General features: G+C 36.9%; 1 protein-coding gene across 1 annotated transcript; it reads left to right on the top strand.

The window, feature by feature from the left end:
* Positions 1-1,101: 1,101 nt before the first annotated feature.
* On the top strand, positions 1,102-27,373 carry rnf150a (ring finger protein 150a). The gene is made up of 7 exons (XM_059342024.1): positions 1,102-1,734; positions 15,041-15,291; positions 16,168-16,239; positions 16,863-16,945; positions 17,121-17,217; positions 17,621-17,831; positions 21,511-27,373. Exons 1-7 carry the CDS (start codon positions 1,281-1,283, stop codon positions 21,624-21,626), a joined length of 1,284 nt encoding a protein of 427 aa, XP_059198007.1. The 5' UTR covers positions 1,102-1,280; the 3' UTR covers positions 21,627-27,373.
* The last annotated feature ends 126 nt before the right edge of the window (positions 27,374-27,499 follow it).

The raw sequence follows: 27,499 nt of genomic DNA, 5'->3' as shown, positions 1-27,499 counted from the left end.
AGTGGCCAAGTGTAAAGTGTGAACATGAGCGTCAGTTACAGTAGGCAAACTAGTCGTAGTAGTGTAGTATAGGTAAGTCTAAGAATAGACAATAGTAGACATTATTTACACCATAAACAGCTGGAGGTATGATATGATTCGAATAAAAACATGATAATTTAGAGGTCAATTATAATACTTTAATAAATCACAATTTGGGCTGTCATGTTTGCAGTTACAAGCAGATTCTTTCTCACTTGTATTATATAGTTTCCCTATACTTAACAATTCAGTTACAGAACGAAAGATTTACAGTATGAGCAATTTTTCATTTTTCTGATTACATAACTTCATATCATACACAAGATGTTAATTGATTCTTGACAAAGCAACTCAGTGAGGCACGGAGCCCTGTAAGAAGCTAAAACATAGTTATTTTAAAGACATTGAAAAAAATTGAATGACGGAATGAAGGAATATATCTGATCTGGTGATTTCAAGTGTCTCTCATAAAGACTGCTCAATATTTAAAATTTAATTCGACGCAAATGCAGAATTCATTTTCCAGAATAAAATACATGAATTACAAAAAAATAATTTTCAGATGTTATGTAAAAACAAACATACTAGTAAGACATAAATAGAATAACTAGGCAACCAATGATTAATCATTTAAAAACATAATAACACAATTGTATAATTAATTGGCTAGATTAATGCTATTTTTATTCATATAATTAAACGTCTATAGTAATTTCAGTTCAATTTAGTTCATTTTCTTTGCCTATGATGCACAAATAAACCAAAATAAACAAAGAAATCCAGCGTTGCCTCCAGTTTATCACACATATCAAATCCATAATATGACAAAATGCAACAATAACGCAAAACCGCTCATAAGCTGCCAGGCTGATGTGTATGTATTTGTTTGGCGGTGGATTACATGATTTATGAGTGTTTTAGTTTCTCCACATGCCATGGCCATGGAGCGTCAGAGGTACGCCCAAACCACGTGACGATGAGCGGTGAGCCAATCCTGAGCGAGGACGGGAAACAGCTGATGGTGAACAACAACACACACACACACACACACAGAGTCGTCTTTCCTGCAGGTGGTGGTGGGTAGTAGACTCCTGCACGTATCTCACAAACTCTGAGTATAGCTCGCCTGTGAGAGCTGGTGTGTGAAGCTGGGTCTTTTGCAAGGCTGATGCTTTTCGGTACCTCCTGTATAAAGAGGGACGTGGTGCTAGCTTTCCACTGAGAAAGACCCGGACCTCCATCCCCAGAGCAGCCGCACAATGGCACCGTCCCTCATCCGAGCTTGCCGCAGTCTGGCTCTCTCGACGTGGCTGCTGTCGTTTTGTTTCGTACACTTGCTGTGCCTGGACTTCACGGTTGCAGAGAAAGAAGAATGGTACACTGCTTTTGTCAACATCACCTACCTGGACCCTGTCACATCCGAGGTCAAGACGGAGAAAACCGAGTGCGGTCGCTACGGAGAGCAGTCGCCCAAGAAAGAAGCCAGAGGTCTGGTCCTGGTGCCGTCCAACCTGCATGACAGACAGGCGTGCGACCCAAACGTCCGGTTCCCTCCCGTCCCTCACAACACCGCCTGGGTGGCGTTGGTGGCTGCAGGGAACTGTACATACCGAGAGAAGATCCGAAATGTTGCAAATTACAACGCCTCTGCAGTTGTCATCTACAATGTGGGCTCCAGCGGTGTCAACGACACCATAACAATGCCCCATCCAGGTAAGAGACAACCTGTCAGCCTGTCTTACTCTCCTGTCCACTCCTGTGATGGAGGCCCCGAGGATACAAATGCCAATAATTACTTGCTGAGGCTCGTTTGACCAAGATGAATGGTTTTCATTCCCTCTGCTGAGGTCCCAGAGCTCTTCTGCATCTGTGTAATCAGCTCAAAAATCAATTCGTTTCGTGGTAAAGTAGAAAAGTGCACCGGATCCCCAAGCAGATGGACTCATTATCACCTGCCATAGATTTGCTGAGTTTTCAAATTGTCTGTAGGTCTTGGAGAAGTTTTTCTCAGATGTGGGTGCAACCAGTGGTAGACTCAGGCTGTCTGAGGGAGAGGGACCATACCATTTTTTTAAGGGCACCAGCTGTTTGTACCAGAGCTTAGACATTGATTAAGAATGTAGGGCAGCATGTAAGGCATTTTCATGCTTTTTGAATTTTAAGGGCAACCGAGAGAACACTTCATCACCAATTTAAGGGATGTTTATGCACTCCAATTTATTTTCTTCACTGGGAGGACACCCCAGACAGCATTGTATCTTGTTTTATCTACCAGGTGATATGGATAAAATCAAATATCACAATATTTTTGCTCAAATATCTTGATATCAACATTGTAACAATGTTGTAGGGTTGACTATCTGAGCTTTCAAATCAGAAAATATTTTCATTTATTTATGTATAAATATTATGTTATGTTATTTTGCCGTAATGACCAAGTGGGTAAAGGCTAATAATAGTCTGGTAAGTTGAGAAAATACACCACTTTATTGCAATGCAGCCTTTAAAACCAGGAAAAGACAGCACTTATGCCTTATTACGATATTACAGTATCCAAAATTAAAGACAATCTCTAGTCTCGTATCACAACATTGATAATATATATAACTGCCATTACAGCACTGAGTTCCAGTGCAGATACCAAAACAATACAGTTTTTCACTTTAATAGACACGAGTATTTCATAAAGGAAGTCGCCAAGTTCTCAAATTTTAAAGGTTGCCTAAACCCAGACAGCTGGCAGTCTATTAAGATCAGGAAATAACTGATTAAAGTAGAAGTGAACGTTATTACAAATCTGACCACATATATATTGGCCAATAAAAATTGGTCAATAACAGCTGGCTATGTACAAGAGCTGTCCTCAACTTAAAACAATTTTAGTCGACTAACACTTAAACAATTATGTCAAGTTCTGTAAAACTGCATTTCCCCACATAGAATAATGTAAAAGATCCACTTAAAATGTTGTGTTTGCCATAGATGTACTCATACGTTTCCTATATAGATATACATCATCCAACATGAAAAATGCAAAATCAACTAAATAAATCTTAGTCGTCTTGGACAAAAATGACCAATATAGTTGATGGACTACGAAGGGCCAGGCCTACAAAACACTAAATACTCAGTTTTACTGTCATTTCTGTATTAATTTGCTTTTTTATTTGTAAGGAACAAATACAGACAAGTCTGATTTACTGTGCATGTGCATATAGCTAAGTTAATTTCTAACCTCAGTCCCTTAATGGCCGTTGATAGTTCAAGTAATTATTCAAATTACATTTTTTTCAGCACAAACAGTCAAACAAATGAGAAATTATTAGTCGACTAGAATTCAGACAATTTTAAGACTAATTGATCAGTTGATTTAGTATACAAATCTTTAAAACTGAGTTTCTCCACAAAGCCTATTCTAACCAGAGGATGTGCTCTACATTTCACTGAACACACAGCTTCCCATTTCCATTCGAAATTTATTTCACAGGGTTTAGTTTCCCACACTTCGTCTAAACACAGTGAAATACAGTTTATGCATTCTTAATCAGAAATAAACATAAAGAAGAACAGTCATTGTGTTGAAGAATGAAAACTACAAAGCCGAAGCACAAAGACACAGAAGCACAGAACTGCAAATCCATTTTTTTTCTCAACACAATAATAATCAAAGCACTCACAAATGCTGACAGTGAGCACAAGTTGCCAGGTAAGAATAACAAATATTTTTCCATTATTGCTGCACTGTTATGTGTCTAGTTTTCCTCTGGTGGAGCTCCTGATTTATTTTTATGCAATAAACAACAAACAGGGAAGTGCTTGTCATGATATTCACAGAGAAGCCCATAGAGAATCATAACTTCCCCAATTTTCTTTACATGTATCAATAAATTAATTAAGAAAGGAACTACTACAATCAAAAATACAATTACAATTGTTGCAGAAAAGCACCTGCTGCAGTCTCACAGTTATGAAGAACATGACAAACCCATCTCTTGGCTTTAAACACAATGAACACACCACCAAAGCAAACATGTCAAGAGCACACCCAATAAGTACACCTTTTGCATGAGTCCATGCAAAATGCCATGAAAACACAGACTCCTCAGAGGAGAGTCACATTTCTTGTCCTTGTTCGCCGAAGGCTTCGCAGGCTGAAAGATAATTGGACAAACACGTGGCTGTCTAAACAGCACCAGAGTCATTTGTTTGCAACCAGTAAATAAGATATATAGTTCATAAACAAAACAGTGGTCATGTTTTTCTGTGCCGAATATAGAAATCCTATTTTAAATGTATTGTCAACAAAGTTTAGTTTAAATAGAAAGCTCATAAATAGACTTTTTATGGATTTCCTCTTCAAACGAACTCTGGTGGCTGATGAGATAAAAGGATGCACAGAGAACATGCCCTTTTTTTCCTTATGTCCTGCCATCAGAATCCAAATGAAAAGATCTGAGTTGATAAAATGTTATATATGCTCACCTGAGTCTCCTTCAGTTACTGTGTCAAGTCAAACTCAAGTCAAACTTTATTTATAGAGCACATTTAAAACAACCGGGGTTGACCAAAGTGCTGTACAGATATCACAGTTGCAGGAAATACGGTAAAAACTAAAATACTAAAATACATAAACACAGTGCAACAATAGAAGAAAATAAATTAAAAATATAATAAAATAAATTAAAAATGTAAATAAAATTTTGTTTTTGCAAGATGTCCACTTACACTTGATTAAAAGCCAGGGAAAAAAGTGTGTTTTTAAGGAGGATTTAAAAACTTCTAAAGATCCTGCAGATCGGATCTGTGTGTCAAAGCAATGCGCTCAACAAGTGGAGCGGTCAGTGTTGACGTATTGGTTATTCGCAGCCTGAAATAAATATCTGCAAACACTACTCAGGGCTGAAGAACTGTGTTGTTGGTCAATGTTTTCTTATTTAAAGTTAAAACAAAGCTGCTAGAATTTAAAGTCAATGATGTAAAGCTCGTTCTAGTAAAGATGCAAATACAACATTCAAGTTTCTCTATAAGGAAACCAAAATGTATTTTAAGTGGGAGAAGTAGATAAAAAACACAGAGGTTTGTTTTACTGCCATTATGTGGTCACAATAAGACAGCACTGTTCGATGTAAAAGATGTCAGACAAAAATAACCGTTGGGAACTTTTGTCTTGTTCCTATTGGTTTGATAATCCTGGAAGTTTTTTTTGTTCATAAGCGCTTCATGAACACACACGCCTGCTGACTCAGGGGCTTGGATGCTTGTTCTGCTTTGTGAAGATGTGGTCTCCCTTCTTTACTCTCCTCTAGTTCTTTAATATTGTTCTTGTTTCTCTGAGGTTCTCACGAGGCATGTAGTGAGGTGATTTCCAGTAATTAAAGCAATTTTTTTTTGTTTATTTTTAACCATTACTGTATAGCAGGGGTGTCAAACTCAAATACACAATGGGCCAAAATTTAAAACTTTGAACAAATAAACCTTTTAATATATACCAAACATGTTTTGCTTTAACATTAAATATGGAACCAGCAACGCTTATAAACATACAGTATATAACTAAATAGTGCAGACATGCAAAATCAAATTTCAAATAAAAAACACATCAATGTCATTAATTTACAATAATAATATAATAATTTGGTATTGCCTCGCGGGCCAAATAAAATTACACAGCGGGCCAAATTTGGCCCATGGGCCAGAGTTTGACACCCCTGCTGTATAGGGTTAGAGGTAGTAAATACATTGAATGTGCATCCCACACTACCCCTGGTGAGATTAGCCACAGGTGACAGTTACAGGTCAATTTGCAGCCCCACAATGTAAACAACACGTGCATGTGTCCATTTTTTGCTGTGGCTGCCTATAGCTCGCTCAATCAAGCAGTCAGTATTTTTGAACAGGATGATATGTTGGTTAGGAAGAAAGGCCAACAGCAAAAGAGATCATAGAAAACCAAGTTCCACGTTTATGCAGTTTTAAATACAATACTTGTGGTTGTTGGGCTATTGTTTGTTTGTTTTTTCGTTTTTTTTCTGTGCTGTATGATTTGTGCTTCAACCACCCTTGAGGATAGTGTCTGGCTCATTGTTTTGGAGTTTGTGGGCTAAAAACTTATAAAGAAACTATAATCTAGTGTAGACGTGGTTCTACAGCTGCCCTGGAGTTGGAAATAACCTTTTTGTTCAAAACTTGCCAAGTTATTTATTTTAGTTTCTGACTTTAACTCTGAGACAATAAGATGTATTATTTGTGAGAGTAAAAGTTGAGTTCAAGGCTTTCTGCAGTCATTGTGAGCACAGCCTGCTTTTCCACTTGATTTGTATTTCCATTGGCAATGGGCTCACAGCTTGTTGCTCGTTTTCATAGAGGTGTGGCCGACCAGACCACTACGCCTGTGCCAGACAACAGCACAATGCATGAAGTCTGTTGGACAAAAGGATCTGCGGACAAACAGATGTTCAAACAAAAAGCGCACAATTGACAGCACACTGGACTAATTGATTACAAGATGTTTTTCAACTAAAAGGTCCTTTTGTACAAAAGTGTCACAGCCACCTGTCAGGAGATGCATATCATTTAAATTCTATGCAAAACCTCTAAAGCTTTTACTCAAATACAGTGACTCGTCTTAGGAGTCAGTGGGGACAGAAGAAAAGCTAAAACATAAGTCAATGTTGTATTCACCAGATGGTCACAAGCACAATTTCACTTGAAATAAAAAAACAGGCTTTCCCTGCTTTGAGCCATGACATAAATATAACAGAAGAGACAGAAACGTCAGGCAGGAGAGGTGTGATGAGAAAGCTTTTAGAGAAGAGGAAGCTAACACACAGTACAGTGACAAAAGCATGGACTGAATGTGAGGCTGCCAGAGAAAGAAAGGAGCACTTTCCTGTCCAGAGCCAACACAGCTGGGCTGTAAAATCCACAGTTACCAGAGCCAGAAGCCTCTCAGGGCCTGGCTTCATTTAACCCTTCTATACCATGGCTGAGTGGAGTCAGAGTCTGGATACTATCAACTCTGAATGTGTGGCTTTATCCCACCTCACTGTGTAGCTTAGCTTAACATAGCATAAGTCTGGAAACAGGAAACAGCTAGCCTGGCTATTTCAAATGGAAAAAACATTGCAAACATTATAAATGGCTACATTCCAGACTGTTTCTTTACAAAAAATGTTTGCGTGACTCAGTTGCATAAAAAGTCAATGCAAAGATGCGAATAGATAAAGTTTCATACTAGGGGACCAGATTATGCAAACACCATATTTGCGTCATGTGTGCTGTGAAATCCCATCAGTATTGGGATTTTCCTGCAGCATAGCCCTGATAGATCCAAACTACATTCATACAAAAAGTAAAAACACCAGCTTACAATTATTCAGTGACAATCTCAGATACCAAAGAAACGTTATTAAGTAATAAGAACAGAATTAAAAGGTATAAGGATGATTATATAGAGAATAGAAAAGAATAAAATGGAAAAAATTACATAAAAGCAAGTCTATAAAAGTGGGATTTAAGAAGTGATTTGAAAGAAGTTACTGAGTCTGCACGCCTTATCTCAGTTGCATAAAAAGTCAATGCAAAGATGCGAAGAGATAAAGTTTCATACTAGGGGACCAGATTATGCAAACACCATATTTGCGTCATGTGTGCTGTGAAATCCCATCAGTATTGGGATTCTCCTGCAGCATAGCCCTGATAGATCCAAACTACATTTATACAAAAAGTATTTTAAAATGTATTTGCTTGTCGTCGAACCTTTTGATCCATTAATTGCAATTGCATCACAGAAAAATCTGCTTATTATTTCGGGTTCCTACCACTGAAGTAGCGATCTGAAGTCATCCAGATGCAGTTTCTGGAGTAAGCAGTGGAATTCACCGAGCTGCGTGCATGGATGCCATCGTTGAAACATGACTGCATTTGATTTTGCGACATATCTGGGACTTCCACAACAGGTACAAAGCAGCAACAGATATTTTTCGACCACGGGTGATGATGGAAAGAAACTTTGTTAGTGTTTATACCGGCACACAAACAAATAAACAATTATTATTATTATTATTATTAATAATAATAATAATAATAATAATAATAATAATAACAACAACTTTATTTCTGTAGCACCTTTAAAAACAACAGCTTACAATTATTCAGTTACAAGACTATCTCAGATACCAAAGAAACGTTATTAAATAATAAGAAAAGAATTAAAAGGTATAAGGATGACTATATAGAGAATAGAAAAGAATAAAATGGAAAAAATTACATAAAAGTAAGCCTATAAAAGTGGGATTTAAGAAGTGATTTGAAAGAAGAGACTGAGTCTGCACGCCTTATCTCCTCGGGTAGCTTGTTCCAAAGTCGGGGCGCACTGATGGCGAAAGGCCCAGTTTCTGTCTGTGAGATAACTTTGTGTAAAACCACAGGAGTTTTGTTTTTACACTAAATTTTTTGTATTCATTAATTAACCTTTTTGAGCTGCTGGTTTGTGTTACTATTGGACAGAACCAGGCTAGCTATTTGCAACCACTTGCTGGCTTCAGCTACATGTTTACCATCCAGATATGAGAATCGTTAGGATGGCAAATTCTACCATTTCAAACTATTCAGTTAGTCATCAACTTTATAAGCTTTTTTTTGATAAGCTTGTCTGAATAAGTGTAGTCTGCTTTGTGTAACTGTCCAGCTCAGATTAGCACACGGTTGTTAATAAAGCGTTTAGCAGTTAATTCTGTGGTAATCTGCTCCTCAGTGTGATCCTCTCTGAAGCAGACTAAAGAAATCAAATTCCCAGCACTGAACAGGTTGTTGTCTACTGAAGTAAGCCATTCAGTGTTTATTCCCTCTTTGCTTGCACATTTTGGCCAAGTTGGTCTGAATCTTTTCACAAGTTCAGCCTCAGTGTCAGACATTGGCGTCCTGTTTTAGAAGCAGCTATTTTTGTCCGCTCTGACTGCGTCACAGTGAACAGAAGAAGGAGATAAGAGTCCAGGCTTAGGGAAATCTTACATGCCTTGTTATGCCTTTGCTTATATCTGCAAGCCATGAAGCTGGAGATGGCCATACACGGGCATTTTTCTAAAAGTCTCTGGAAGCAACAGCTTTATTCTTGAAATCATTTGCCTGTTGACATGAGATAATGTGGTTTATCTTGTGTTTACAAAGGCAATTGTTACATCACAGTGATTTGCCCTCCACACCATATGGTCGTGCTTAATAAAACCATAAACCTGCAGCTCAGCAGCGTGTGTATCTGAGGTTACACACTAGAAAAACAGGTTTACAAAAACAGGGAACATTCATGCAGTTGCGTGGTTGCGTTGTCAGGGAGTCTTGAGAATTAGTAGAAAACATAATCATGAATCCACCTATTTTAACGCATTTATTCTACAAACTCTGAGTCTTCTAACCACATGCATACCTTGTTTAAGTTGTAATTTCTGTAAGAAAGATAAAAACAAAATCTGGAGTTAAGAAGTGTGACAGTTCGTGCCCTGAGAGTCTGAATACACAGTGTTGTTCAGCTCCGTATTACCGTCTGTTTGCCGCCCAAATACAAGCTTTTGTTTTCTCTGTCATTGTTTGTAGCAGTGTTTGCTTTAGAAGCTCGAACATACATCAACTCATTTTGAGGGAGCAGCCACCATAATACAAGGATAAAGCTTTGTGTTAACAGTGGTACTGATACTGCCAGCTGGAGCACTGAGTGGCTGCAGATCTGGCTCTTTGTGCAGAGGATAGTACACATGAAGTGCTTTTTCAAGCATAACAGTGTCAAATGGCTAATGGAAGCAGTTAATTATTTTTGTAATAAGTTTTAATTAAATTGTTATATATAACATAGAAACATTGTTACATTTGATCAACAAATCAAATTAATCCTATAAAATAAAAACAAATACACATACTTTTAACCCTCTTGTTATGTTCATTTTTTCATGAACAGCAATTACCCGGGGCATGTTTAATTATCCAAAAGTTTTAGAAACTTTGAAATGCGTCAAATTGACCCGCAAAATAAGAGAAGGGTTAAAAAAAAAAAAACACAAATCAAATATTCATGCCTACATTAGTATGCACCTCAATCTAATCTAATTTTCTTAGACTTTTAAAGAGAGTGCAGTGAGAGTATTATGGACATTGTCAAGATCTGTCTGATTTTTTAAAATTGTTAAATGCTGCTTTTTCACAAGTGTGTTTACTGTATCGTATCCTGAATCAACACTAAATTATCTGTATGAATTTCTTCCAAGAGTTTTCAAGAGGCCTTGCAAATGCGTGAAAGTAAAGCAGTTTAAAATAAAACATGATTTGGGTTTGACTTCTCAATCCCGGTCTGTAAAATGTAGCAGCTGTGCAGATTTTACCACAAACCTGTTGCATAAAGGGATTTATGAGCGTGACACCAATAATGCATCGCAGCTACATCCTGAAAAAGAAGCGTATCTGTTGGATTCAAAGCCTTTAACTCCTCTGGGAAACACAAACCATCGGATTTTTCTGTCAGTATTAATAGTGGCGACCTCTGTGGCAGCCAGAATATCATTTTAAATGAACTCTCTGTAACAGCGCGGGAGGATTTGTGTGTGTGTCAGGCAGGCTGCACAGGAGGGGCTGTCAGTGAAGGCAGGTTGAATAAAGCCACTGTTTATGTTGACTGATGGAGGGACTGAAGCACCACAGGCTGCCAGCCGCTGTGACTTGGTGCGGGCGCCGTCATAAACAGGCAGCAGAAGGAATGTGATGTAACAGACTGTTGATGCAGTTCCTGGAATCATCAACCTGCAGCTGTACGGCTGAGAGAGCAGAGCCTCGGTGTTCCCTTATTGCAGGGGTGTCAAACTCAAATACACAATGGGCCAAAATTTAAAACTTGAATAAAATTGCGGGCCAACATTGAACAAATAAACCTTTTAATATACACCAAACATGTTTTGCTTTAACATTAAATATGGAACCAGCAACGCTTATAAACATACAATATATAACTAAATAGTGCAGACATGCAAAATCAAATTTCAAATAAAAAACACATCAATGTCATTAATTTACAATAATAATATAATAATTTGGTATTGCCTCGCCGGCCAAATAAAATTACACTGCGGGCCAAATTTGGCCCGCGGGCCAGAGTTTGACACCCCTGCCTTATTGTGTCGAGAAACTCCAACGTCGTTTAACCCTTTATCAGGCAAAGAACTATATTTGGTAACTTCAGGTAATATTTTGAGAAAAAAGTTGCAAATTTATTAGATTAAAGTGGCAAATCTACAATAAATAAAGTTGCCGAATTAAGGGATTTAAAGTGGCAAATCTGCGCGAAAAAAAGTCGCAGATTTACGAGAAAAAAGTGGGGAAAAAACAGCTTTTTTCTCTGAGATTCACCACTTTAAATCTCATAAATCTACGCATTTTTTTCTCGTAGATTTGCCACTTTAATCTCGTAAACCTTTTTCCTCAAAATATTATTTTCATATGTTTTTTTTACTCATTCTGGCTGTATGTAATATCCTCCAATATTCTGGTCGAAATTTGGAATTTGCAAGTATTTCAATGAGTCCCATTAAGGGTTAAAATTTCCCCATTGCGGGATTAATAAAGGAAGCCTCTCATCTCTGCAGCACCACAATATTGAATTCAGAATAGCAATTTAGAAAAAATATTTTGCATGTTTTGCTAAAACAAATATTCAATGTCCTGCTGCAATTTGTGCAATTTACACAAATAAATACTGTGATTTTCTTTCAATTAAATAAACAATGTTATTTTATTTGTTAATTAAATAAACAGTCATCTTTAAAAACATTCCCTGTCAAGCTACATTATGTAATTTGGACATTATTTTTAAACTACATTAACATATCTTTTCTATCACTGTGCTGCAGTTTGTTTTATTTATCCCCAGACTTATTCACCGATACCAATTATTTTGTGATCAGCAAATATCAGGAGATGATATCTGCATTTTCCTGAGCTCTGTGTGATTGGTAAACTTTATTTTTAAAATGTTTGTGTACATTAGAGCAGACATGATTAATTGATTGATTGATCAACAGAAAATCCCCAGCTATTTATTATCCAAAAATTGCAAAAATTCACTATAGTTTTAGCTTCTTAAATGTGAGGATTTGTTTCTTTTCTTTGTTTTATTTAAATATCATCTTTGAGCTTTACACTGTTAAAACAAGGCTTTTACAGGGCTGTCCTTTCTCTCTGGGACATTGTGCTGGAGATGTGTTGCTCTTTTGCGAAAAAAAGACAAAAATACACAAATGTATCTATAATGAAAATGTTTTAGCCTTAGTAAGCACCATGTCACTGCAAAACATGCTGAGTTGCTGTAAAGCACATGCAATAACATTTCTCAAAAATAGCTGTTCACTGTTGGAGGCAGAAGGCAAAGCTTATCTGTCACGTTAGGAGACCGAACTGTTGAGAAGCATTAGCTGAGAGGGTGAGAAGAAGTACTGTCTTAGTGCTAATGCTGCAACCCCCTGATGTGAGTTTTTTCTATCATGCAAACCCAAAGAAATGCTGTTCGGTAAATGCAGTGTTTTTCCAGTGAGAGCTGAAAGAAGCTCTGTGAGTCTGTAATGCAACAGTCCTTCATCATGCACGACAAGCAGCAGCCTCACAAGCTTGTTTGCAGGAGGTTTCTATTCAAAGAGAGTGAGGCTTTAGTTGTTTTGTCCTGTTTAATTCCTCGGCAGCCTGCCCAAGGTTTCCAACATCTATACACCAGAGTCCGAACCAACATTTCAGTTTCACACCTGCTCCTCTTTAAAGCACAATTGTTCCTGTGCCAGGGACAGGCTCCTGAGCCAGTTTTATCCCGATACTTGAGTCATGATACGATATTACTGCGATTTTAAGCATTTTGCGATATGGTGAGAATTGCGATTTAACTGTTTAACTGCATTTTATGTCCACAAAATTCAATGAAGAATTGTTTTGTCAAATAAGAGAAAATTTTCACTCTATTCATCTCACTTCAGTCTTTTTATTCCTCCACAGCGAGAGTCAAACCCACAGACTGACCAACGAAGTATTCAGTCAAACTGAGCTGAACTGATATCAAACATGTATGGACGACAACAACTGCAGCATTTTATCAAACTTTCCTCAACTTTAAGCTTCACTGCTCTGAATTTCTTTTAATGAAACACAAAAAAGCCTAACTTTGCATTATTATTTCGACAACTACCCGACACAATATCACATAGCATGGTGCCTATAGATTCCTTAGATGTTCTAGTTTCTATATGGTACCAGTATCTCCAGTATATTCCTAAAAATGAGCCCGCCACTGCTTCTGGAAAAAAACAAAAACAGCAAAAATACTGGCCGGCAGAACGCTAAATATTAATACTTGGCGGCCATGAATCTATATAATATTGCCACAGTAATATCACAATACTTGGATTGTTCCCCCCACCTCTACTAAGACATCAATAGGACTAAAGAACTTATCACACAACACAATTTTTTTCAATGCAGACAGTAATGATTAATGGGCAAATGGTTGAGATGGTTGATGATTTGAAATAGCTGGGTACATACGTTACGTTAGACAGCAGTCTTACTTTCAAGGGAAATACTGACGATTCGACTTGGTACGCAAGCTCGATCATTTTGGAGTGAGCTGCAATTTTCTGGTAACTGTGTAAAGGAGGCTGGTGGGAAGCTCCCTATGTTTTAACATGGTCATGAGGTACGGTAATCTGGATTTTGAAGGGACGAACAAGCTGCAGAAAATAGTGAACATGGACTCCAAAATGTTAGGGAAGTCACAACAGCAGCTAAGTAGTATGCATAATTAACTCTGGAGAGAAGTAAAGTTGAAATATTAACGACCCTTCTCACCCACTGTACAGTGAATTTGAACTTTTACCCTCAGGGAGACGTTATAGATTACAGATGGCTAATACTAATATGTATTATATATATATATATTATATAATATATATAATATATTTTGTCCCAAATGTTGAAACCAGGTCCAGTAGAGAAGGATACAGGCTGGTGCTCATGACTTTGCAGTTTCATGAGTTGTACTTTTATGATGTTTTTGATGGGACAATGTCATTTTTATAAATTGTATTTTTCATGAATATGTATATTGAGATGATGTTTTTTCATATGTATGTTTTCACATATCTGTGACTTGTTTTATGGTGAAGCCAAAGGCAAATTTCTGATCCTGGACAATATACAATTAAATGTTTCAGCATTAGAATATTCCTGTATTTATTGTTAACAAAAGCTGTAAGATTTGGTGACTTTTGACACAAAATAAATATTATAAGTATTGTAGGAAAAGAAGCTGCAGTCTAAGCCTACAGCGACACAGTTGGTCTTTTAAAAAAGTTGTTTCATTGTATTATGTTTGTTGCATTTTTGTTGTAGTTTTACCTTATTAGCAAACAAGGTTTTGATTGTCATTTCAGATTTTATTTGTTTTTTAAATTTGGACATTATTTTTTTAAATGATTAATAATTTTGGCAATCAAATGTAAAATAATAAGAAAAGAAAATAATGAAAAACGCAAATGTCTCAGTCGTTTTTGAATCCTCACTTGTGAGAAGATGCAAGCACCAAATGTCTTGTTTTTTGTTCTTAAAAATGACAATTATCAAAATCAGTTAATGTTATTTGGATCAAGTAAACAATGTATCTACTAATTATTGTTGACTTTAATTTAACTGTTATACTATATATTTTGTAAATTCATCCCACTAACTGTTGTTTTAAAGCTTCTTCTACACAATATATAGTTGTAGGGGAGAAATACTAGATTCCCTTAATGATATTTTAATTAATTAATGTTTATTGATGTTTAAAGATGCCTAAAAGATCCATCATATGTAATTTGAGTGTAACAGAACAGTTTAAAATGCACTCAGTTTTTAAAACTCCTGAATTCCTAGCTGGGGTAGCTGTGGATTTGACTCTTCTACTATCTAAATGTGTCCCTCCTGTGTTATGTGTGTGTGTTATGTGTGTGTGTGTGTGCAGGTACAGGAGAAGTTGTGGCCATCATGATCCCAGAGCCTAAAGGCCGTGAGATCTTGGCCTTGCTGGATCAGCGAATCATGGTCTCGTTGCACATCACAATAGGAACACGTAACCTGCAAAAGTATGTGAGCAGAACGTCAGTCGTGTTTGTCTCCATCTCCTTCATCGTGCTCATGATCATCTCCCTCGCCTGGCTCGTCTTCTACTACATCCAGAGGTTTCGCTACGCCAACGCACGAGACCGCAACCAGGTACGACTGCATGCATGTTATATTGAAGAGGTTCATTAGGCCTACTGATATCATTTTTTACACTGTTTCTCTATAAAGGCCAATAAAGCAAAATTTCTTGTACCTGACAAGTTTCGGCTACCTTGCCTCTGTCGCCTTCATCAGAAGTGTCACGTGATGTTGGTGTGACGTCGTCTGAGATATTACTACTGTTATATGAAGTTTTCCATCCCACCTGAAGACTGTCAACCGGGATGAGGGAGCCTTCCAACTATCCCACACCTGAGAAAAAAGTTGCAAATTTACGAGAAAATAGGTTGATGAGATTAAAGTGGCAAATCTACGAGAAAAAAAGTGCAGATTTATGAGATTTAAAGTGGGGAATCTGTGAGAAAAAAGTTGCTTTTTCCCACTTTTTTCTCGTAAATCTGCGACTTTTTTCACACAGATTTGCCACTTTAAATCTCTTAAATCTGCGACTTTTTTTCTTGTAGATTTGCCACTTTAATCTAGTAAATTTGCAACTTTTTTCTCGAAATATTACCTGAAGTTACCAAATATAGTTCTTTGCCCGATAAAGGGTTAAAGAGGCAAATCTACAAGAAAAAAAGTTGCAGATTTAATCCTCGTTTCTTGTCGTTGTGGTTTTCTAACTGTGCTGCATAGTCGGTGTTTTATCCTCTGCTCTATGTGACCAGCTACCAGACCAGGTAGATGTTGAAAAAAACAGCAAACAACATGTGATGCTCGATCTTGTGTATTTTTCAGATGATGTGGACCAATCACCAGCATTTACTGTCAACAGAACAATGAGATGCCTGCACGCTGCTGAGTCACTGACTGTTTTGGTTAAAAACCCACCAGTCATGTCAGTAATAACATTTTTTATGTCTACAGAGACGTTTGGGAGATGCTGCCAAAAAGGCCATCAGTAAGCTGCAAGTACGCACCATTAAGAAAGGAGACAAGGTAAATGATGTCCCCATGGTCTCACATAAACTTTACAACTGTATCGGGGACGTTATTTGAATTGTACTGTACTTATTGTATTTGGTATATCTATGCTACGTTTTTGAAAGAAAAGCACTTTTTTTTTTAATTTAAATAACAGACATACAGTCTAGACATTATTAACGTGGTAAATGATAAATATTAAAGCTGATACCTTATGAAATATTTAATATATATTTTCAGCAACCATCACTCCTGTGTTCCAGTGTCTCATTGTGTTAATCCACGTTCATAGTGTTAAAAGGCTGGTTGATCATTAAAACACCTGAGCATTATGTTAGCACAGCTGAACCTGTTTTGTGCTGATTTGAGAAGCAATACAATGATCCTTCCTCAGGCTAGTGAGTATCTAGAGGTAAAGTTGGAGATTTGTACACGTTAAAATGATTATTTCTACCCTTGTCAATGTCTTCAATATACAACACAACATTTTTTTTCTTGGAAAACAACACAGATATTTTCTGGGAGACCCCAAACTCTTTTAATTTTGTTTTTAAAAGGTGCTATTTGAATAAAATAATCATAGTGATAATCATATCAGAGAATTCATTGGTCTTTTTTTAAATATTTCTGTGTTACAGGAGACTGAGTCAGACTTTGACAACTGTGCTGTTTGCATTGAAGGTTATAAGCCTAATGATGTTGTGAGGATATTGCCCTGCAGGTGAGCTTTGTGTGCTTGATTGCTTTGTTGCACGTACTGTTACTACAAGGTGTCTCTTTTTGTTGTTTTCATGTCGGCATCAAATGAGCACGTGTAACATAACTGCCGATATCTACACATTTCACTCTTCACTGCATTTTAGCATGTTTAATGTGTGCAATTCCTGTTTGTTCAGGCATGTTTTCCACAAGCACTGTGTGGACCCGTGGCTCCAAGACCACCGGACGTGTCCCATGTGTAAAATGAACATCCTCAAAGCCTTGGGAATCCCAGTAAGGTCCTTTTTATATTGTTTTGATAACTTCTGCCTCGTGCACTTCGACTATTTTTTTTTTTTTTGATTGATTGATTGATTGTCTTTATTTCGAACATGCAGGCAATAAAAAAAACAAGTTTAAATATTAATAGATGATTAAATAAAAAACAAAACAAAAAAGGCAAAAAAATGTGCACTTTCTGCAAGCTCGAAAGGGGGTAGGAAGAAGTAAAAAAACGTATCTAGTCCTACCCCTTAACGGGTCAGTATATACGTACATATATGAATAATCAATATAGTCACATACAAATATTATAAATAATTATATATATACACAACACTAATCTGTGACACTCAAGTGTGAAACATTAAAGAAATGAACCTTCACAGCCTCTAATGAGATCTTTGACACATTCCAGCTCAACGCAGACTGTTTGGATGACGTTCCTCCAGACTATGAGACATCTGTCGGGGGTCCACCCAACAACGCCATCAGCGGGGCGAGCGAAGTGACGATTAACGAGAGCTCAGTGGTTCTGGATCCAGCAGGGAGATCGATCGGCCTCCAGCAGATTCATCCTGATGAAGAGGCAGAACTTCAGGCCAGGGAGAGCCACATCATCGCCAGCAGTAAGTACAGACATCACGTATTTTTAATCCCGTACAGTTACCCCATAGCTTGTTTTATATACACATATGAAAGTTTTTAAAGAGGTTTGGACACACCAGTGACACCACAAACTAAAAACTCCCAAACTCACACACAGTTAGCCCAAAAAGTCTGATATTTTATACAGGTCTAGTTGATAAAATATAGAATGTTTGTGGTGATTTGTATTGTTCTGGCATAAAGCATGTTTTAGTTATTGTCATTCAAATATGACTTTTATGGATGAGAACCAAAAACACTTTTTTGTTTTATCTGATGGATTTGAAACTACAAGCTATTACCTTTCAAATAAAAGGCCTTGTGCATGCATTTTGGCCTTACAGTTCTTTTGTTATAAGCTTTTCAAATAAACCAAAATGTGGAGGACGTTTAGAAGTCATTATAGAGATAATGACATGAAAAGGGATTTATAGCTGAAATCAGAGTTGAGATATTCAGTTTTAATCCAGACAAAATTATCATCCTATACTCTGCAGTGTATCTAAAGCCCAAATTCCCAAAAACAAAAATTGTGAAGCTGTGGGAAAATATGTAATCAAAACAGAATGCAATGATTTTCAATTAAATACAGCACAAAACAAGCTATCCAATGCTTAAACTGGGAACATTTGTTCTTTGTAAACACTTTGAGGCACTCTGTGTTTATCCATGTTTTATACAGCTTCCCAACATTTGGGAATCGGTGTTGTATTTCTTGTGTCTCCATTATTTAACACAGTGACGATGCACCTTTTGACTGTGGCCTGGTTTCTGCTGTGTCCTGTGCTTGGACTAAAACTGCAAAAAGAAACAGATGACACAAGTCTTTTTGTCCCCCATCTCCCTGAGGAAACCAGCTTTCTAAAAGTGTGCTGGTTTTGGTTTTATTCCCCCTTTTTTTCCCTTCTCATTTGAGGATTGAATTGTTTATTCTCAGGCCTAAATCAGGCCAGCAGCCACCTGGTCAGTGTTTCCTGATTCAGATCCTCCTGGGTGACACAGGAGGGTAAGAATAGTTAGTTCCCTTTCCAGAAAGCCACGGGCTAACCCACATACACTCAAATATTTTGTTATGTTACATGTTCTGTACAGTTTAACACCCAATGCAAATACCTAAGGGCTGTTACTGTAACGACTGTTAAACATCTGCTAGCTATCAGTGTTTAATAGTGCCAGTACGTGCACATGCTCATACACGTGCTCTTTCTGCCATTTAACGCCTGAAGCCAACACACAGCCGAGTTTCAAATGTTTGGAGTCAAATGTTATTATACCACCGATTCTATGGCTGAGTAAGGAAAAACAGGGAGATATTTTAACAATTTATTTGTTAATATAATTGTCTTATATAACTAATGAAAAAAACTATCCTCAGAAGATAAAGTTTTCATCTGTACATAAAATCAGTCAATCAGAAGATATTCAGCAGGACATTTATGGATTGTAGTTGGATTAATTTGCGTCCTGGTGGTTTTATTGTTGTTCCTGCAGTTTTGGCCATTCAGAAGTCTGCTCAGTGTCAGCGCAGGGTTTATATTTAAACTTTAATACGGGCTTTGAAGACCTGGAGGAGCAGAGGGGAACAGTAAAGATGAAGTGTCTGAGTAACGAGTGCCAAAGCCCTGCTGCTCAGCACGTCAGACTGGCTCCAACACTCCTGCACACACACACACACACACACACACACAGAGTTAGTTTTCAGGAGACTCACTGAAAACATAAATAAGCTGCAAAGATTAGTTTATGGAAATATTAGTCTGCAACTATTTTGATAAAAGACTTCAAACATTTTTAAGCAAGCTTCTCAGATGAGGTTTGTTGCTTTTCATAGGCTTCTAATGACAGTGAACTAAAAATCTTTTGGGATTTGGATTGTTAATTAAATCTTTTTGGGTCACTGGTCTCTTTATAACAAATTCTGGACATCTTAAAGGCAAGAAATCTGTAAAATAATAGTAAGTTGCAGCCCTGATAGTAAGTTTTAGCCAGCCATCACGAGACTATTGTGCTTCAAACTGCTTCCAGAGAAGAGGGAAGGAATAATTTTGTATGTGTTGGCACGACTTAAAAAATATGTCTTATATTTATTTAGCTAAATAGGGAACATTAAAAAAAACTATGTCTCTGTGATGTAGTACTTTTCAAGAGACTCTTCTTCAAAGCTTCTGACACAAAGAGTTATGTTTACTTTTATGTGCTTGACATGCAGCAGATTAGCTCGCCACTGGCAGGTTTTCTCCCCCCCGAGACTAATTAGTATGTAAATTAGATGCAATTTGTCATATGTCGCAGAAGTATTGAACTTGCAGACACGATGTCACTGACAGGCAGTTAGCATGAGATGAACAAGCCGATGTGTCAGGATTTCTGCTGCTGTGTGTTGGCAGTGATGGAGGGCCGAGTGTATTGCGTCTTTAGCGTGAATAATGAGCGCTGTCGTTAATGGTATAGCAGCGATCATTCTTTCCACAGTCAGACATTTACTGGGTGCAAACAGTCCCAGAAAAGACCTGATTTATAGCCAGACTGTGGGGAAATCCATTTAAGCGTCAGCGTCATTGACTCGAAGAATTCAACCTTCCTCAAAGGACTAAGGGATATTCTTCCTGTTCAGAGACACGTGTATCAATCAATCAAACTTTATTTGTGTAGCACTTTTCATACAAAAGAAATTTAACACAAAGTGTTTCACATAAAAACAAGCAAACACCATCCAACCCATCCCATTAAAAACAAAGAACAAACTGAGGAAGCGCCATCTCAACGTCAAGCAGTGCGGAATCACTGGAGGCAGGTTAGAAATTAATTAGATAAAATAAATAAAAATAAAGTAAGGTAAGATAAAATAAAATAAATACAAAGTAAATAATAAAAATAATAACGAATACAAATAATAATAATAATAATAATAAGTAATAAAGCTATATAAAAAAGATGAAAATAATAAAAAAATAATTAATAGTACATTTTAATAAGTGTGTGTGTGTGTATATATATATATATATATATTTATATACAGTCTATGATATATACACTAAACAATAGCAAATAAATAAGAGAAGATGTTGTAACACTAAGATGCATGACCAGAAAAATATTTAAAAGTGGTTCAAGTAATAGCCAAATTAAAAAAAATAAGTCTTAACCCTTTGTAGGGCACACACAATATTGAAGGATATTACATACAGCCAGAATGTGGAAAAAAACAAATGAATATATGGACCCGGGGGAGGGGGGTAATATTTTAAGAAAAAAGTGGTGAATCTGCGAGAAAAAAGTTGCTTTTTCTCCCACTTCTTTCTCGTAAATCTTTTTTCTTGTAGATTTGCCACTTTAATCTAGTAAATTTGCAACTTGAACTCGAAATATTACTTCAACTTTGATTGTACAAATGTTTCTTGCTGATTTTTTTCTCTAAATTTTTAATTTTTACATTGGAGGTCAAGGTCAATAAAGTTAATATTATTATATTATTATCATACTGATTGGTCAGATGTCATGGTGTCACAGTCTGTGACGTAGCCTGATCTTTGCTGATTAGCTGAAAGAAATCCATGTGGTTCTAGGTTCTACCTCATTTGATATCCACTGAAGTTACCAAATATAGTTCGCCCGATAAAGGGTTAAGGGTATAACTGACCTCCATCTCTCCCCCTTCAGGTGAGCACCAGCCTCCGCTCAGCAGTGATTCAGACGGTTCCATGATGGGCGTGGAGGTAGGCATGTCTGAAGTACACCTCTCCATGGAGCCAGAATTTGATTGGGCCAAATCCTGAGCCAATGAAAAAAAAAAAAGCATGAATCACCAGGGAAAGGAGAACAAAGTAACCAAGGGGCCCCCCAGAGACTCGGCCACGTCTTTGGCCCCCCTGGAGGACGTGACTTCTCAGAAGATGGGCAAATGAGCAATACAACATAGCAGCACAAATACATCCCTGTCGTCCCTGCATCTGTGGACGTGTTGCTCGCTCGTTTTCTAGCAGTCACACCTCACCGTTTTGTTGGTTTGACTGCCATGGTGACAAGACAGCCAATCACAGCTCTCTCTCTCTCTCACACACACATTGTGGTGGCCCAGATTTTGTCACACGTAATCTTTTTCACATCCTTAAAACCGAGAAGACACATACTGAGATGCAGAAGTTGGGAATAGGTTTCTCCAACTCTGGCAACCTAAACCTGCTGCTGGACACAATACGAGCACAGGAGCAGCTGGGCCTCCCTAACACCACATTGCAGCTTTAATTATTATAAAAATATGTGCAGATTGTTTGATTTCTTGGTATGAGATCACTGCCAACATATTCCAGAAGTCTGTTTTACTGATGTAATGGTTACATAGTACGTATACTGTATATCAGCAGAGTCCCTAACAGTTGGTGTGAATTCCCACCAGCAGTTTTTCAACCCGAGTACACGTTATTATCCCTTGAAAACTTGAAGCGTAGGTCTTTAACTTCATGTGACATTTACGGAGTGAGAATATGTATGCACACGTTATGCTGTAATTTCTAAAACGGTTTCTTTTTCTATTTTTGTGAGACCTTCGTTTCTAACTTCTATTTTCCTGTTTGTTGAGAGGAAAGAAACCAAAAACAAGGTAGATATTTCCGTCCTTACGTCTGACAATCATAGCTTGCCACAAGCAGTTTGAAGTGATGTCACCCACTGCCCGACTGAAACTGCTGCTATCACAACACTTGGCGCTGGTGATCGCTCCCTGCTGTCTGTCAGCAGCGAAGTGTTCATAACTGTGTTCACACTGCTGAGAAACACAGCTGGCCGTAGCAGTCGTCACTACCAAAATTCTGGCAGTGTGCACATACTGTAGACAAACTTCCTACACTTGTCAAGCCAGCCAATATAAATATGTCAACAAGTCTTTGTGCCAAGATTATCAGTAGAATTGAAAACATTCTTGTTGTTTTCCACGCACACTGATTCCCCGGGCTGTTAAAAAGACTGGAAAGACACTAAGGAAATAACATGAGGATGTATTATTGAATGATTTATGTCAGTTAAAGGGACTTTTTCGGTGCACAAAAAGGGAGCTTGACAGATAAGATGCATTTGGATGCATAGTCAGGCTTTTCATTTGAGTAATTTGATGCTTCAAGCATGGGATTATTAATGGCATGAAAAGCTTACAGCATGAAAATGTTTACAGTTGTGAGAAATGTAACTTGGACTACGTCTACACTAAGCCAGCTCATTTTTGAAAAACAACATGCATGTTCCCCTCACAAACGTCTGAGCAACAGAAAAACAGCTGCATTTCTGAAATATTTGTCCTCAATTAGCAAACTACATAAGCACAGTGAAGACAGACTGTTGCTCTGCTGAGACTCTATTGGTTAAACCTCTGTTTTTCAAAAAACGGTTGTTTTTTTTTGCCTCTACCCTTCTCTTTGATCACCTTTAGTGTGAGATTAATCAAAACATAAATCCAGGTTAATGTGATAGTTTGGATTTTTTAAAAGGGTTGTATAAGGTGCTCATTTATACTCACCTAGAGTAGATGGCAGTCAGTACCGACACAAAAGCCAATGTACTGGGGGCAGCAACAACACGTTAAAAAAAATCAATCCCAGTTGTATGCTGTATTTAGAATATTGTCACCTCTCTACCTTGCTGTCTGACACTCCTGTTTAGTTTTTTTGTAGAAAAAACTGAAGCTTTTCTCCATGCTCTTATCAAAGCCACCAGACTTCTTTGACAAATACTGTCATTTTACTTGTTAGAATGTGGGAGTTTGTGGTCTACTGCTGCATTAATGGGTTGGTTTGTTTCTGTTCTTGTGTGATGACTTTGGTGTAAATCCGAATGAACCCTTTAAAACACCAAAGTCACAAAATAAGACAAACAAACGAACCGATTAAACCTGCAACTCCTGTGTTCTACAAGGTAAAATCACTGTTTTTGTTAATGGAGTCTGGTGGCCTAGAAGAGAGCATCGATTAATGTAACGGCTTCAGTTCCTTGTTGGAAAGTTCTGTCTGACAACAAGGTAAAACCGTGAAAATATTCTCAATATAGCGTACACTTAAAATGATGGTAATAGGCAAGGCAAGGCAAGGCAAGTTTATTTATATAGCACAATTCGGACACAGGGACATTCAAAGTGCTTTACAGGGGCAAGATTGAAATACACAAAACACATTAGAAGACATTTAAAAGTGAATTAAAAAAAAAAAAAAAAAAGTGAATGAATAAAACATTTAAGAGCGAATGAATAAAAATTACAGGTTAAAATGGAAACAGAAAAGTCTTCAGACTTGATTTAAAAGAGCTGAGAGTTGCAGCAGACCTCAAGTTCTCTGGGAGTTTGTTCCAGAGATTTGGTGCATAAAAGCTAAACGCTAATAGTTTTAAGTGGCTATAATAAGTTTTGCTGCTGCACCAGTAAATTGTTTAGCTTTCATTCACATACTCCTGCTTGCTTCTCTATTGACTGTGGATAAGTACCTCATACAATCCCATTCAATAAGTTCAAACTATCCCTTTAATGACAACAATAGTGGTCTCATCTATTTAAAATGAGGATTTTAAATGTATCCAGCTCAGTGTGGACGTACTCTTGAACTCCTATAGTGACTGTTAATTAATCATCTTTTACAGTTTCTGTTAGAAATGATTCTTCTACTTTTCATTCTTTTTGTTGTTCTGTTGTCAATCACCACTTTATAATTTGGTCAGTAATGTCATATTGAACAATATCTGGAGGATCTAACGCTCGTTTGGATCCGTCTCCTCTCACATTCCTGTAGATGAAGCACACTGAAGAAGCACAGACTCCACTGACTGAGGCAGTGGAATTTAACTGGGGGATTTTTACTTCCAGTCATTGTTTCCATTATGTCCTGCTGCCACCTGGGACTGTTATATAACACGCACATGTCCACACTCCCAAGTTTGGGTCAATCATTGAAGGATTAATGAATGTATGGGCAAATGTTTGAGTGTTGGGTTGGTTTTAGGAGGGGCCATGTTATAATTCTTTATTTCTTTAAACGTTTTTTGAGACTGTGTTCTTTGCTGCAGCAGCTGGTTACCCACAGACACTACTTTGTAGATAATACTAAAGTAAAAATATTTTTTACAGTTTTGACAGGGTTTCACAGTGAAATCGCTGCCTTCAGTTAGAAGCATTCATTAGTTCATTAATGTCGATTTTCAAACACTTTCTCTAAGACAATATGGTCAGTTTGATTTTTTTAAAAAGCCTGGTTTACGTTTTTGCAGCAGCTGGTTAACCATAGACACTACTTTGTAGATAATACTAAAGTAAAAATATTTTTTACAGTTTTGACAGGGTTTCACAGTGAAATCGCTCCCTTCAGTTAGAAGCGTTCATTCATGTAGATTTTCAAACACTTTCTCTAAGACAATATGGTCAGTTTGATTTTTTTAAAAGCCTGGTTTACGTTTTTGCTTTGTGGATATGAAAGTGGAGGATGGTTGTGATTCTTGCCAGCACACTATAGATACAGATGTTTATAGATACAGATGTTTAAGTCTCAGCCAGCTTAATCTGGACCCTTTAAGCCTCTCACATCAGCTCACATGGAGAATGAGACAGCACAATACATAAATATCCCATAAACACCGGACAAGAGCTTCACATCTGTTGCTCTCATTTTCTTTATTTCCCTGCTTTAAATTTCTTCTGTCTTCTTGTCTCCTTTTCACATTCACACACAAATATAAAAAACACTATGTCACCATCTGACAGTGACGAGATAAATCAAAGCACATCAGTGCCAGATCCCTCGGTTCTGGCTGTTATTGTCTCACAGAGCAAGTTTTTCTACAGTTAAACCTTCTTTTTACAGAGAAACTTAAACATTATGTGACTAAGCGAAACGGTTATTTCACTCTTGTCTGTTTACAGTGTTTCAATAAAAACAACTCTTGTAGGAAAAATGAATTCAAAGAAAATTTAAGACACAAATGACCTTGGTGTTTCCGTGTAATGGCATACTACACAAGATTGCTGTCGCTAATTGTACCTTTATTTTGGGAGTTTGTAATTTCCGAATTTCAAAGTTTCCTGGAAAGAACATTGGGATTTGGTGCTAATTTGGGTGAATGTACGCAAACCTTGAGAAGCAAGTGAGGAAAAATACATATACATATATATATATATTTATTACATATTCGGTGTGTAGAGTGCATGGAGAAATGAAAACTTACCTGGGGAAAAAAGAAACTATTTTAGTCTTTTTTGTGTGGCAATTCAGCCTCTTGTGGCCAAAATAAGTATTACAACCACAAACACCTGAAATAATATGATGACACTGACCCAATTATCTTCAACCTTGTTTTTCTACATTTTCAACATTTATCCTGGAAAACCTTATTTTCATCTGATCTGTCATCACAACACAGGAGAGAAAACTATTTAAATCAGACTTAGAAAATGATTAACCATTTTTTTTTCATTGCCTCTCAGGGCTTCTATAAGAATGTATTTTTAAAAAATGCTCAATTTAAACAAAAGGATGTTAAAATGGAATAAAATAACATATAAAAGTCGCATGCAAAACATTTTTGATATGCACAAAACAATAAAGCACACATCCACTAATTAATAATGCCACAATGATTACAATCTATATTCCATATGAAATGGCTAATAATATATTATTGGATTGTTTTATTCTCTATATTTGACTATTTATTATTTATATTTTAAGATACTTATCTGATATATCAGAAAAGCATATATCAGACCCTATGGATCAACAGAAAAGACACAAAAAAAAAGATTTATTTTTATTTCTATTAAAGCCACCTTTTTATGATGCTTTTATAATGTGTGGTACTAAAAGTCTCTCCAGTAATTAGGAGATTAGTGGAATGAATTAACTATAATCTACATTTAATAATAATTAATATACATATTTAACCTGCCTCTGTTTTCCATATAATTAGTACCAAATGATGTTCTTTCAAGGAAAGTATTTAAAATTATTCAGAAATGGTGGGCCTGTAAAATAAAGCGTGACCCAACATATTTTTATTGTGGGTAGTTAAAGCTATCATGTATTTCATTTTGTTCTCTCGTGTTTTCTTTTCGTGTAAATGTTCCTATATTGCACTTTAACCCTCCGGTGAACGAGGAGCAGCGATACTGAACGACTTGAGAAAGTCTTTTTTTAATGTACAGCGTTTGAGAAAGAGGGCTACAGTATTGAACACGGCACATGACTCGGCTGTTGCTTATCGTGTAATGTTGTGATCTTTTATCTGTACTTGTGTGTTTGTGGGATGTGAGGGGGGGAGTATCAATATATTATACCCAGCAGAAATAACAGCATTGCTATTTTGTCATATAAAAGAGTTGTAAGTATGATTAGCGGTGTCTCCGTCCTCTTCTTGTACATCATAATGCACGTGTAGGAATGTCTCTGATTGTGAGTTATATAATAAAACTGAATCAGGTTTTTTCAACTTTGATAAACTTGTTTGTTTTTTACCTAAGCTCAATAAAAACTATGTTTCTTACATAAAGAACAATGAACACTATCAGAACTCTTAAATGTGACTAACCGGAAAAAAAAAAGCATAATCTCTTATAATCTGGAAAAAAAGGAAAATATTTTACTGCTCAGCTGATTTTGACAACTGGCTGCATATAAACTGAGCA

Source organism: Centropristis striata, chromosome 1 (assembly GCF_030273125.1).
Source record: "Centropristis striata isolate RG_2023a ecotype Rhode Island chromosome 1, C.striata_1.0, whole genome shotgun sequence".
Taxonomy (NCBI): Eukaryota; Metazoa; Chordata; class Actinopteri; order Perciformes; family Serranidae; genus Centropristis; species Centropristis striata.
The sequence above is the reverse complement of the archived record's forward strand: the minus strand, read 5'-3'. Positions and strand labels throughout refer to the sequence as shown.

What these genes read in the sequence shown, in the direction of transcription:
- rnf150a (XM_059342024.1), top strand. Translation starts at nt 1,281, where the DNA reads ATGGCACCGTCCCTCATCCGAGCTTGCCGCAGTCTGGCTCTCTCGACG. An exon ending in CATAACAATGCCCCATCCAG is followed by an intron (nt 1,735 to 15,040) that starts GTAAGAGACAAC and finishes GTGTGTGTGCAG; the next exon opens with GTACAGGAGAAGTTGTGGCC. An exon ending in GTGAGGATATTGCCCTGCAG is followed by an intron (nt 16,946 to 17,120) that starts GTGAGCTTTGTG and finishes CTGTTTGTTCAG; the next exon opens with GCATGTTTTCCACAAGCACT.